At 41.2% G+C, this 14,901-nt stretch overlaps 1 protein-coding gene across 1 annotated transcript in view; it reads left to right on the top strand.

Moving 5' to 3' along the window:
• The window catches only part of RAB8B (RAB8B, member RAS oncogene family), an 80,741-nt gene that overhangs the window by 50,763 nt on the left and 15,077 nt on the right, over window positions 1–14,901 (top strand). Inside the window, exons 2-3 of the mRNA XM_010374198.2 lie at window positions 6,044–6,104; window positions 11,140–11,200. Of these exons, the coding sequence (XP_010372500.1) occupies window positions 6,044–6,104; window positions 11,140–11,200 (122 nt within the window). The remainder of the gene's footprint in view (window positions 1–6,043; window positions 6,105–11,139; window positions 11,201–14,901) is intronic.

Below are 14,901 nucleotides of genomic sequence, written 5' to 3'. Positions count from 1 at the left end.
TGAACCCCAGCTCACCACTGAGCTTGTTGTGGATGAGTCAACAAATTACCTTAAGCTAGTTTGATTTGGGATTTCTGTATTTGCAGCTGAAAGCATCCTAATTATATTATCATTTTACAGCTAATTATTCTTTTAATCCCTGGAGTAGCATCAGGAAATTATCTTTGCTTTAAATTTTAACATGAATGTTAATCCACTACTGATATTATTGTCAAGCTAATTGTATTGTGTCTTTATTTTCTTATTGAAATAAGATTTCTCAGCATCCTTACTATTGTAACTATAATATATTAAGAAATTTCCAAGGTTTTTTTTTTTTTTTTTTTTTTTTTTTTTTTTTTTTTTTTAAGACAGAGTCTCACTCTGTTGCCTGGGCTGGAGTGTGGTGGTGCAACCTCTCCTCACTGCAACCTCCACCTCCTGGGTTCAAGTGATTCATTCTCCTGCCTCAGCCTCCCTGCTAGCTGGGATTACAGGCACCCGCCACCACGCCCAGCTAATTTTTATATTTTTAGTAGAGTAGGGGTTTCACCATGTTGGCCAGGCTGATCAACTCCTGACCTCAGGTGATCCGCCCGCCTTGGCCTCCCAAAGTGCTGGGATTACAGGCATGAGCTACCGCACCTGGCCAAATTTTCAAAGTTTTTAAAGCCATCTTCACCCTTAGTAGTACATAATGTTTACTTAAATATGTAAGAGTACTTACCCTTTAATTTAGTTACTGTACACATGTTTCTGTGCATGACTTAACCGGCAAAGAGAGGATAGAGTCTTTGCATGATCTGAGAGCAATTGCAGGGCACTATGTTAATAAAACCCAATGACACAGGATTAAATCACTGTGCAAAAGCCAGGCCTTGAGATAGGAATGGGCATGGCTGAGTGAAGAGCTGAGGAGAGAAGAGAGAGAATTACATGGGTGGGTGGAATGGCATCCTCAGAGAAGGCTGCAAAGTGAGGTGGTCATGCAGGAGTGGAGGAAAGGAGGTATGGGGCCCACTGAAAGAAGCAAAAGGCCTCGTATGGAGAAACTCTGAGGTTTGCAGTGTCAGGAGAATGGTGCATCTGGTGGGAAAGGCTGTATCACCAGGCTGAAGAAGTTGGCTCCGCGGCTTCTTAAATAGTACAGTGTCATTACCACAGGGATTGTTGCAAGTTATTCTAGAAGTGGCATATAGGGGAATTAGACCAGGGAGAGATGTTGGCACAGTATCCTGGAAAGCTATTACAAATAATCCATGCATGAAGTGACAAGAGCTGTGGGGTTATAGACTCTGAATGTGTAATCTCTTAGGTTTATATGGAATTTCAGAGATCCCAGAGCACGTTCACACACATCATCTAATTTATCTAATTAGATCCTGTCAACTCTTTTTTATGGATGAGGATATGTAGGTTCAGAGCAGTCAAGCAGCCTGTTCACAAGTTTTTAATGACAGAACCTAACCTACAATTCAGTGCTTTTCAATGAATTTTTACCACTTTTAGTGAAATTCTTACTTTCTAAAACTATTGCCTATTTTAGGTCCCCACTTACTTTTTTTTTCCATGTTGTGCTAATTTGAATTTGTTCTACAGCACTTGTCTGTCAATTGGCCCTTGACAGCAGCATAAGCAAAAGCTAAATGCCATAGTTCACAGCTCTTACAAACATTGAAAACCTTTAAGCAGTGAAAAGATGACTAAGTATCACCATCTTGTAGAACTTCTTCACATAACTGAAAGATAATGTTCCTAACAAATACAAAAAAAAAACCTCTGTCAGTAGAAAGTTTTTGAAGTGTTTTAGATGAATGGAGAGTGAGACTTTAAGGAGCCTCAAATTGGCATTGTTGAGTAAAGGTGGTAAAGCTGCCCATGACTTCCAATTACAGGCAAAATCAACCTTAAAAGAACAGGAGTTACTATCTTTTTTTTTTTTATTTTTTATTTTTTTTTGAGACGGAGTCTCGCTCTGTCACCCAGGCTGGAGTGCAGTGGCCAGATCTTAGCTCACTGCAAGCTCCGCCTCGCGGGTTCACGCCATTCTCCTGCCTCAGCCTCCCGAGTAGCTGGGACTACAGGCGCCGCCACCTCGCCCGGCTAGTTTTTTGTATTTTTGGTAGAGACGGGGTTTCACCGTGTTAGCCAGGATGGTCTCGATCTCCTGACCTCGTGATCCACCCGTCTCGGCCTCCCAAAGTGCTGGGATTACAGGCTTGAGCCACCACGCCCGGTCAGGAGTTACTATCTTTTAAGGAAAGTATTAATCTGAACAAATATTCTGGTATATGACGTCTTTTATTTAAAATGTGAATGAAGGTCAGGCAGGCTAGCTCATGCCTGTAATCCCAGCACTTTGGGAGGCTAAGGCTGGTGGATCACATGAGGCCAGGAGTTTGAGACCAGTCTGGTCAACATGGTGAAACCCCATCTCTACTGAAAATACCAAAGCTAGCTGGATGTGGTGGAGCACACCTGTAATCCCAGCTAGTCGGGAGGCTGAGGCAGGAGGCAGGAGAATCACTTGAACCCAAGAAGCAGAGGTTGCAGTGAGCCAAGATCACGCCACTGCACTCCAGCCTGCACGACAGAAGGAGACTCGTCTCAAAAAAAAAAAAAAAAAGTGAATGAACTATTAAGGGGTGAAATGTTGAACATTAGCCTTCTAATTAATTTACTCAAGTATACAGCAGGCATTTTGAAAGTCATTATTTTTTATTTTGGTAAAAAACATAATATGTAAGTTGCAATCTTAACCATTTTTAAGTGTACAGTTCAGTAGTTTTACACATGTTCACACTGTTGTGCAAATGATCTCTAGAACTATTTCATCTTGCAAATCTGAAACTCCAAACCTATTGAACAACTATTCCTTTCCCCCTCCCTCCAGATCCTGGTAACTACCATTGTACTACTATTCTGTTTCTATGGATTTGGAAAGTCATGAATTGTTTTAAAATGTTAATATGAAGAAACATGTATTGAGTACATACCAGGTGCTGGGCATTCTTCTTGATGCCAGGCCCAGAGAGAGGTAAAGGATGGAGGAGGATTCCTAGAGGGTCCTTGTTACACTGGATTTGGTGGCGTGTAAAATGTAAATCACAGTAAAAATCAATGTCTATTAAATCTTACATGAGTGATGGAAATAGGACCTTTTGTCAGATGCTAGCAGTAATATTTATGCTGGGTTGCTGAGTTTTGTGTCACCTTTCCAGATCCTGAAATGCTGAGGGAGGTACCTTAGAGGAGAAAATGTGAGCCAGATAACTTGGGAATATTGGTTATCAGATTGTGTTAGGTTAGTGCATAAGTAATTGTGGTTTTTGCCATTGTTTTTAATGGCAAAAATCGCAATTACTTTTGTACCAACCTAATATTTATTAATAATTTATGATTGTTAGTGAGGGGAAATAATGATTGAGAAGGTGTTCTGCTAAATTAGCTTGGGTGTGATTGTTGCCTATTTCAAGACTCACAAGAGTATCTAAAAAGGCTCCCTGGGGGAAAAGTACCACACAGAGAAAAAGGAGGGAAGTTCGGTTGGTTTATGTCTATGCATTGTATAAAGCTGGAGCTAGGAAGCAGCCTTTTGGGGTGCTTTCAATGTTTATATGAAGAAACATTGTAGTAACTTAGCAGTTGAATGCTCCCCACCTAAAAAAAACCGGAGTTGGCTGGGCGCAGTGGCTCACGCCTGTAATCCTAGCACTTTGGGAGGCCGAGGCGGGCGGATCACAAGGTCAGGAGATCGAGACCATCCTGGCCAACATGGTGAAACCCCATCTCTACTAAAAATACAAAAAGTTAGCTGGGCATGGTGGCGCATGCCTGTAGTCCCAGCTAGTCGGGAGGCTGAGGCAGGAGGATCACTTGAACCCGGAAGGCAGAGGTTGTAGTGAGCTGAGATCGCCCCACTGCACTCCAGCCTGGCAACAGAATGAGACTCTGTCTCAAAAAACAAAACAAAACAAAACTGGATTTAATGTTTAAGTCAATTTAGAGGATACATAATTTACATGTTTTCCTGAAATTTCTTGGAAACCACTTTAAGGGGTTCTGTATAGCAGTGGTCCCCAACCTTTTTGGCACCAGGGACTGATTTCATAGAAGACAATTTTTCCTCCAGTGACTGGAGGTGGTGGTGGTGTGGGAGTGGGGGTGGTTTAGGAATGATTCAAGCGCATTACTTAATTATTATTATGCACTTATATTCTGTTTTTATTACATTGTAATATATAGTGAAATAATTATACAACTCACCAATGTAGAATCAGCGGGAGCCGTGAGCTTGTTTTCCTGCAACAAGATGGTCCTATCTGGGGGTGATAGAAGACAGTGACGGATCATCAGGCATTAGATTCTCATAGGAGTGTACAACCTAGATCCCCCGCATGCACAGTTCACAATAGGGTTTGCGCACCTATGAGAATCGAATGCCACCGCCGATCTGACAGGAGGCTGAGCTTAGGCGGCAATGCAAGTAATGGGGAGCAGCTGTAAATACAGATGAAGCTTCTCTCACTTGCCTGCCACTCACCTCCTGCTGTGCAGCCCAGTACTGGTCCGTGGCCCAGGGGTTGAGAACCCCTGCTGGATAGAATGGAAAATAATAGAAAAATCTAAACAAAGCTGAGTAGCCGGATGATGAGGATTTGGCAAATTGCAACTAAGTTGTATTCACTAACTGGTCTCCTCAGAAAGCTTATTCCTGATATATGATAGAGCTTGCTGATATTTGTCAAGGGCTTTGTGGTTCCTTGCCATTGACAGTGATAAATAAGTTTTGAGCTACCATAGTGGGGGAAAATATGTGAGGGAAGGGTTGATCTTTTGAAGTGCCAGAGCCCTTCAAAAGGCATAGCCCTTCGAAAGCCAAAACTCTTGGCTTCAGGTTAGAATCATCTGGGAAACTTAAAAATTACCAGTGCCCAGGTCCCACCCTTAAATAATTAAGTCACAATCTCAGAATTTGGGGAAGGGGGCGGGCCTAATCAGGAGTTTTTTTGTTTGTTTGTTTTGTTTTGTTTTTTGTTATTTCTCAGTCATCTTAGTCCATTTTCTGCTGCTATGACAGAATACCCGAAAGTGCATAGTTTATAATGAACAGAAATTTATTTAGCTTATAGTTCTGGAGGCTGGGAACTCCAAGGGTATGGCATCAGCATCTGTTGAGGACCTTCATGCTTCATTATCTCATGCTGGAAGACTGGAAAGGGAAGTGTGCTCATGCAGAAGAGAATGTAGGAGGAGCAGGACTCACTTTTATAAAAACCCACTCTCAAGATAACTAACTCACTCCTGTGATAAGGACAATCCATTCATACAGGCTCCACGTGAATCAGCTCTGAAAGGTCCCACCTCTTAGTACTTAATATCTCTAAGGTCCCACAATGGCAATCTAATTTCAACATGAGTTTTGGAGAGGACATTCAGATCATAGTACCAGGCAATTCTAGAGTACAGTCAGGGCTAAAATCTATTCTGCCTATTTCAGCTCTAGCAAGTAATCTGTGGGGAACATTTATTAAAATGTGTATAAAATACTTGCTAACTGTTTAAAATAGATATGCAGGCTTTCCCTCCCGTACTGTCAAATATGCAGATTTTTTTCCTTAGTCAATTGCAGAATCTGAATTAAAAAATGGAAGAGGATGGAGGAATATTCTTTAAAGAGGTCCCATAGCCTTCTTTAGGGAAGGATTGGGGTTGAGGAGTAGGTAGGAAGCATTGTTTACATGCACTTCAGGAAGTTGGAAATATGGCATGTTCTCTCAATCTATCTAAATTATATAACTTTGCAGGATGTGATCCATTTGTGTCAGAATAATGAGGCATATAATACGTTGCATTTAACATGTGTGGGAATTCTTTGCTGAGTAATTAGCATTCCTTTCTCCAGCCTGTATTCAGAGGAAACATACCATTCACACCCTCTCTGTGTTCACATTTTCCAGTGCGTTGGAGAGCTTTTTTTCAATAGAAATCTTTGTCCTCTTCCTAATGAGACTTGGATTATATCTGAAGAAACTTAACATATCTTTCTTTGTTTTTCTGGCAGGAATTGATTTTAAAATCAGAACGATAGAACTAGATGGAAAGAAAATTAAGCTTCAGATATGGTAAGTAAACACACACACAGAGTTTCTGCTTTAATTGGGAATTGAAAGTAGGAATTAAATGTGAATTGTAATAAGTTAGAGTCATCTTGTGATAGCTAAAGCATCTTTTCTTTATCAGAAGCAAGGGGAAATAAGTAAGTATTGGGAATCCTTCAAAGGTATCTCCACCAAGAGCTGGGAAGGTGAGAAAGGGTACTAACTGTTGGAGCCAGAGGAGATCCCATAGCTCATCTTTCCGAAACTACAATTTTTGAGGGGAGGAAACTAAATTCTAAGGAATGCAAATTACTTCTTCGTCACAGTTGTTGTAGCTTTGAAATCTGGTAAGACAAAGTAATCACGTCGTAGGAACCCTTGGCAGGAAGTACAGATCTAGGTTCTAGCAACGATGCCTCCACATTGACGGCTTTGGGCCAGTTATTTCCCTTCTCAGTCTCACCTTTTCCTCACTTGTAAATTTGTTGGATTGATGACATTGGAGTTCCCCTCCAGCTATGATATTTTATGATTTATTTGCATATTTCTTATTAAGTAGAAAAATGAAGACAGAAAAAAAAGAAAAAAATTATGTCATAGTTCAGGCTGCTCTGTAAGATATTTTTAAACACACTTTTTTTCTCATACATAGCACAGTACTTCTGACACCAGATGTCAGGGGCTTCCCCCCACCCCCACCAGGTAATTCTCCAGCCGATGCCAATTGGGTGTCCTATACTTTTTAATTTTTGTTTTCTTTCTGGGTTGTCCTATAATTTAAGTGAATTCTGATACTGTCTACCTGGAGATAGCGTCAGATCCCACAGGTTGAGGGCTGGGTCCCGCAGTGTCCCCACTTCAGCTGCCAGTTGCAAGTACAGGTTAAGTATCCCTTATCCAAAATGCTTGGGAACAGAAATGTTTCCGATTCTGGATTTTCTTGGATTTTGGAATATTTGCATATACATAATGAGCTATCTTGGGGATGGGACCCAAGTCTAAACATGAAATTCATTTATGTTTCATATACAGCTGATACACATGAAGCTGAACATAACTTTATACAATTAATTTTTTTTTTTTTTTGAGACAGAGTTTCGCTCTTGTTGCCCAAGCTGGGGTGCAATGGCGTGATCTCAGCTCACTGCAATGTCCACCTCCCGGGTTCAAGTGATTCTCCTGCCTCAGCCTCCCGAGTGGCTGGGATTACAGGCATGTGCAACCATGCCCTGCTATTTTTTTGTATTTTTAGTAGAAACGGGGTTTCTGCATGGTAGCCAGCTGGTCTTGAACTCCTGACCTCAGGTAATCCGCTCGCCTTGGCCTCCCAAAGTGCTGGGATTACAGGTGTGAGCCACCGCGCCTGGCCAATGAAATTTTTTAATTAAACTGTGTTGTATGCCTACATTTTGAATGTGACTCATCACATGAGCTCAGGTGTGGAATATTCCACTGTGGCATCATGTCATCACTCAAAAAGTTTTGGATTTGGGAGCATTTTAGATTTTGGATTTTCAGATTAGGGATCCTCAGCTGTAGTAGGTTGTCACCTCTACTTCTGACTGACTGGCTATAAATTGGGATTCTGATGACCCCTCTGATTCCTTTAATTTACTAGAGCAGCTCACAGAACTCAGGGAAACACTTTATTTGTGTTTACCCATTTATTATTGCAAGGAATAGAGATGAACAGCCAGATGGAAGAGATGCACAGGGCAAGGCCTGTGGGAAGGGGTGAGGAACTTCCACACTTCCTTCCTTGTGGGAGGGGGCATCTACCTTCCAAGCACATCCAGCACCTCCATGTGTCTCACTATCCTGAAGCTCTCCAAACCCGGTCCTTTTGGATTTTTATGGAAGCTTCCTTATGTAGCCATGATTGATTACATCATGGGCCATTGGCGATTAAGTCGACCTTTAGCCCCTTTCCCTTCTCCAGAGGTTGGGTGGTAGGACTGAAAGTTCCAGCCCACTTATCACTTGGTTGGTTCTCCTGGCAACCAGCTTCCTATCCTGGGGCTGGACAGGAGCCCCAGCCACCAGTTATTTCATTAGCACACAGAAAGAACTTAAACTCTTTGTTAGAGAGTCTAAGAATTTTACTATCTGTGTGCCAAGAATCAGGAGCAGAGACCAAATATGTTTCTTATTGTATGTGTTTCTTACTGTATCACATTATCACAGCTACTATAACAAAAATACCATAGACTGGGTGTCTTAAACAATAAACATTTATTCCTCACAGTTCTGGAGGCTGGGAAATCTAAGATCAGGGTGCCAGCAGATCCAGCGTCTAGTGAAGGCTTGCTTCCTGATTTGTAGACAGCTATCTCACTTGTATCCTCACATGGCCCAGAGAGAGATCATCTCTCTGGTGTCTCTTAGAAGAGCACTAATCCCTTTCACAAGGGCTCCACCCTCATGACCTAATTATCTCCCAAAGTCCCCCTATCTAAATACCATCACATTGAGGATTAGGCTTCAACATATAAATGTTGGAGGAATACAAACTATCAGTCCTTAGGATGTTTCCCAACTCTAATGTTGCAATATACAAGGCAAAGATCTTATGATTACCCAACTCTGGTTCATAAACTCCTGAAGAGTCTGTCCAACTACAATGAATAAATATGGTTCCTCCAGATTGCTAGGTTGAATATTTTTGACATGAAATCAGAAGCTCTTCTTAGATTTTTTTTTTAACCTCCTAGAAGCTGGTTTAATTTCTTTCAGTTCAGTGCCTTACATGGAGCCATATAGATTTGGAGCTTTGGGGAGGTTTTTGGTGATGTTTGCAGATCTAATGTGTAATGATGACAACAGTAGACAAAACGTAGAATTCAGAACAGCACTAAGAATGAGGCAGGGCTAAAGAGTAAAGTTATACGTATTAGCTTTTGCCTTAGGCTCTATTTCTTTTTTGAATCTCAGAACTGGGATAGAAGAAGAATATCCCCCAGCCCTTCTTTTATAGAGAAGGAAACAGGGACTGAGAATGGTTAGGTCCACCTGAGGGCATATGTGATGAAGCTGGAACAACTACTCAACTGCCCTGGAACGTAGTGATTCGCTTCCTAGTGGTTTCCAGTGTACTTCATTGGAAAATGTATGAAGGTTACTATAGGTTGCCCTTTCCATCCATTAGTATTGAACAAGATGCCAAATATTTTACAGATTTAAAAAATTACATCTTTTCTCATGATCCCCTCCTTGGGTTTCTCCGAGAATTTCTCACTCTGTGCTGTGTAGTCCTATTCAAAGTGTTTCTGGGAGCCTGTGTGTGATCAGCTAATTATAACTTAATAGAGAGTAGCCACAACATCATGGCACTATCTCTCATTACTCTCAGCAACAAAATTGTCTCCATTCAGTCCTAACAACTTACATTTAAAGTGGTAGTGTTTTTCTTCCATCCTCACTGCAAAGCGGGTTCTAGGTCAGCAGTGTGTTCAAATCAAGAAAATATCGTTAGTCTACCCAAAAGTGCTTGGCTTCCATTTCCCCGTGAATCGTTAGCTGTGCATCAAACAAGTGCCCCATGTATCTAATGCTGATCAAAAAGAATGACAAGATAAGATGGCTTTTTTGTGAGGCCTGGCCCAGAGCTGAACAGCTGAGACCTAAGATGCTTGTCTCCTTCAAGAGTATGAGCTGGGCCGGGCGCGGTGGCTCACACCTGTAATCCCAGCACCTTGGGAGACTGAGGCGGGTAGATCACAAGGTCAGGAGTTGGAGACCATGCTGGCCAATATGGTGAAACCCTGTCTCTACTAAAAATACAAAAATTAGCTGGGCGTGGTGGCACGCGCCTGTAGTCCCAGCTACTCGGGAGACTGTGGCAGGAGAATTGCTTGAACCCGGGAGGCAGAGGTTGAAGTGAGCCAAGATCGTGCCACTGCACTCCAGCCTGGGCAATAGAGCGAGACTCCGTCTCAAAAACAAACAAACAAATAAATAAATAGTATGAGCTGTTTAGTGGCAGAGCTGGGGCCATAGTTCCTCTGAGCCTGTTTCCTCATCTGCAGAACTTGGATACTGGTAACATCCCCACCCAGTAGCCCACCCTACTGGGCTATGGTAGACATCATGTGAGTGCAGTGTGAAAGTATTTTGTAAGGTATATGTCTATGTTGAGGTAGTTATTGCTTTTTAACTTACGATATTCCCTTGGGCCTTTATCTTTTATTAGGATTTGATATATACTAGATTTCTAGTATGTTTCCACAAATGCTGCTTTCTGTCCTGCAATTAAATTGTCTTAGTAGCACAGGGAATGAATTAGCTCTGGCTGGAAGTGGAAAATTTGAGAATATTGATTTTCTCAAGTTTCGAGGAAATTTAACTTCCTTTATAGGATTGCTTCTATAAATGAAATCAGAAACTCTTGTATTTTTCAGAATGCATTTTAATGGTATGCCATCAGCTAAAAAGCAAAAATATATAAAAGTTTATATAGTTTTGACATGTTGTTTATGTTTAGAAGTCTTTGAAAACATTGTCAAAATTTATGTGTTGAACTCCAGGTCCCCATGAAATCTTGGGCTCCATAGCTGAACGAGTTCTTGAGGAGATCTATTTTATTGTGCTCTGCTGAGCAGAATGTACACAGTAATAAGTCCAGCTCAACTGCTTGCTTTATACAGAAATCAGACATTCAGGCAAGAAAGCAAAGTGCTTTAATCATTAAGCACTTACAAAAAGGATTATAACTACCTCCGGGAGTCCAAGAATTTAGAATTATTCTCTATTCCCTCCCACGTGTGTTCGACTAATATAACACGCCAGTTCCTAGGAGGATTTTTCTGTATATTTTCCTGTTGCTGTTTTTATCAAGGTCTGGGTTTTTCACCCAGGTCATTGTGAGCTCTTGACAGGCTCCTGTGGCCACCACCGCCTCCAGCTTGCAGATGTGCAGAGGGCTCCCTTTGTGTCTCATTCTCCTTTCCCCTGTGACCACTGCACCCTGAGCAGACCGGAATTACATCTCCTACAACAGGGTTTCTCCTCAGTGATGCTGGTGATGACTTTAAAAACCACTCTCCTTTGTTTCGTATTTTAGGGACACAGCGGGTCAGGAAAGATTCCGAACAATCACGACAGCTTACTACAGAGGAGCCATGGTGAGTGTGTTGTAGGGTTTTGTAACTCTTCAGGTAGAAGTAAAGCATGAATGTTTGTTTGCCAAGATTATAGGATTCAGACTGGAGTCTAGTACAATGGAGAAAAAATACAATTTTTGATGGGGAAACAAGACATTTAAAGGGTTTTTTGGTCGTGTTTAGCAACTGTATACTTTGCCAGTGGTCTTCATCATCATCATCAGGTGATTAACTTATAGATATTCTAGAACTCCTCCACACATTCTGATGTGATTCTATATTTTCATTATTTTTCCTTGTATTAATACCTTATGGCAGTCTTAGCAAACCACAAGCCCTATGACTAAGTGTTCCTTTCTTATACTCTCTTGTCATTTAGCCCTGCCACCATTATTAACTCTTACCTCACCACCTCCACAACATCCACTGCTGTGGCTCATGTCTCTGTCATCCCCCTGACCACCATTCTGCCAGCTGGCTGGAAAGAATCTGGTGAATCTTGACTACCAAGTTCTTTGCTGAATCCAGGCATTTTCCTTGCTGTCATAACTTTGTCACTTGTTATGTTCTATCCTAAGATGTTTCATCTATTCAGTGCACTTTTATTGCTTTTTGGCTCTGGGCATTGTGATGCTAGGAGTACAGTGGTGAGTAAGGCAGCTTGGAAGCCGCCTTACTTCCACGAGCTGTGCTTAACCATGCCTAGAATGTCAGGTTCAGACCACGGCTTTATCTCTGGTGTTTAGGCCTAAGCCAAGCACAAGTTGGAGTCTTGAATTATGATGAAATCCAGTATGCTCAGAGAGTCTTTGAAGGCTGAACAACTGAGGTCGTGAACTCCAACTGGTAGATTGTAGGGTACCAGCTGCCATCATTCCCAACTCATTGCTTAAAAGATTCTTGTATTCCTGGGAGTGGTGCTAGGGTGACAGAGCTGAAGGGGTGATAGCTGTCCCCACGCCTCCAGGAAGATGTGGTCTGAACCCACAGATCCCCTCACTGACATGCTGCCCTTCCTCCTCCACCACCACTCACTCTCCAGTGTTGGAGTAGCATCATAACTCATCCCCACAAGAAGAGTAGGGATTCCTTTTTAAAGCTGAAGTGTACCACTAACCATTTTATGTGTATTTGTTCCACACACTCCACCCTATAATACTTTTAAGATTGTAAAGGGTCATCATTTGAATAAAAATAGCTGCCAGCCACCCTCTATTTTGCTTAGACTGGAATCAAAAGGAAGGGGCTTATGATATGCGCCAGGAAGACATTTGTTTGTTGTTTGTTTGTTTCCCCCAGGAAGGAATTTTAGGGATAAAAAGAACATCATAACAGGGATGATTTGGAATAGTTTACAGGTAATTCTGATTAGAGGCATCTTAGACACACATGCCTTTCTGTTGAGTAGTTCTTTGCATGCTAGGAATGATGTGCTGACACCATTTGCATGCTCATTTTCACTGGAGGGTGGGCAGGGGCACTTAGAATGTGAGAGTAAATGTTTTGCTTGAATGTCTGGCTGTAGTTCATTGTATGAAGAAAGAGGGCATGGAAATATATTAAATAATACATTTAGATTTCAGGATTATCTTTTAATTTATTTACTGCCTAGTCTTTCCTCACATTACTTCAGCTAATTAGAAATTGTTGCTATTCTAAATAGTATTATCTTCCATATTTTGAAGGTAGAGATTTCTGTCTTTGTTCTCCTGTAGACAATGCCAGTGTCTGACACATAGTAGAGGCTCAATAAATGCTTGATAAAGGGGTGAATCAGTGGGAAATTTTAGACCTAGAAACCATCTTAGATAAATCTTCAGGAAATCCTGCTGTGCCTGAGTCTTGGATCTCTCAAGTCATCTGTTCCAGTGGGTTGCGGGGCCCGCCATTTTCAGCAAGTAGTGGTTATGGCAGGTTTAGTTTGGTTGATTCAGGTATGTGGCATGTTGACAAGCACTATACTAGAGTCTGTCACCATGTCATTTCGAACACATCAGCAGCATTCATAGGCATAGCAGTGATCCTGATGGACATTTGGGCTTTGGGGAAAAACAGGACCATATCATTACATTATTAACATTTCTCATAGACCAACACCATCTTCTGAATTCTTAGGAAGCTCTTCTTCTTGTAGATATATACTAGATACATAGAGTTTTAACTGATACACTTGAATTTGTATTTCTAACTGATTCATAATATCTTATTAGCTTAAAAACATAAGAAATAGGTGAATGATTTCTGCTATTGAAACTAAAGATATAAATTAATAATAACTGCCATTTATTGAGTCCAAGCTATGTCTCAGACTCTAAGTGAAGTAGTTTACACATATCTCAGTAGATCCTCAAAATGATCTAGCGTGGAAGAAGTATTGTCCTCATTCTGTAAATGAGGTCATAGAGACTGAGAGGAATAAAATAATGTCTCCAGGATCTCCCAGTTAATATGTGCTGGAGTCTGAGTTAGGAGCCTCAGACTCTAGAGCTTGTGCTCATAACACCACACCATGTTCACACTTTCTGTGCTAACCAGTGAAATGAAACTTCATGATGAAATGGCATGTATGATCTGGGTTGTTCACACAGTCCAAAGGATGGTAGGGCTAGGGCAGTAATTTGGGTAATTTTAATATTGTAGGCAGCCAAACACATTGCATCAAGAATTATGCAGAATCCACTTTGATTTGTTTTTATTGTGGTAAAATATACATAATAGAACATTTACCATTTTGACGATTTTAAAATGTATAGTTCTCTACTTTGACCTTTTTTTTTTTTGAGACGGAGTTTCACTCTTGTTGCCCAGGCTGGTGTGCAATGGCACGATCTCGGCTCACTGCAACCTCCACCTCCCAGGTTCAAGTGATTCTCCTGCCTCAGCCTCCCAAGTAGCTGGGATTGCAGGCATGCACCACCACGCTCGGCTGATTTTGTATTTTTAATAGAGACAGGGTTTCACCATGTTGGCCAGACTGGTCTTGAACTCCCGACCTCAGGTGATCCACCTGCCTCGGCCTCCCAAAGTGCTGGGGATTATAGGTGTGAGCCACCACGCCCGGACTGACCTTTATAAATAAAATTATTTACATTGAGACAATTGTAAAATCACCTTTACAGCATGTAACCAAAGTGAAGCATTTGTATTTGAAGCTAGAGGAAGGGAGGATAGAGGAGTTGTCATTTAAACAATAATGTATGTTTTTCTGGTTGCAAAAAGGATACATATACTATAGGAAACTTTGAAAATCCTAAGAAATCATCTAAAATCCCACTACTCTGAGAGATATATTCTGTTAACATTTGATTTCCTGTATTCTTTGTCTATGTGTATATGTGTGTTTTATATGATACATATTTATTCATATTTATATTTTATATTTACTTACAAAGTTGGAAGCCAGACCTAGAAGGACTTCCCCCTACCATACTAAGGAATTTTAATTTAAATGTGAGTGTAATGGAGAGGTGCTAAAGAGTTTTGATCAATGACGTGATAGCTGTAGTGCCCTTATGGAAAGTGGATTAGAGGAGGCTAAGAATGAAAGCAGGGAAGCTGGATGTGGTGGCTCATGCCCAGAATCTCAGCAGCTCAGGAGGCGGAGGTGGGAGGACTGCTTGAGTTCAGAAGTTTGAGGCCAGCCTGGGCAACATAGTGAGACCTCGTCTCTTAAAAAAAAAAAAAAAGAAAGAAAGAAAAAAAATGAAATTCATCAGGGAAAT

Source organism: Rhinopithecus roxellana, chromosome 5 (genome assembly GCF_007565055.1).
Source record: "Rhinopithecus roxellana isolate Shanxi Qingling chromosome 5, ASM756505v1, whole genome shotgun sequence".
Lineage (NCBI taxonomy): Eukaryota > Metazoa > Chordata > Mammalia > Primates > Cercopithecidae > Rhinopithecus > Rhinopithecus roxellana.
Note: the sequence above shows the minus strand (reverse complement) of the source record. Positions and strands in the feature narration are given on the sequence as shown.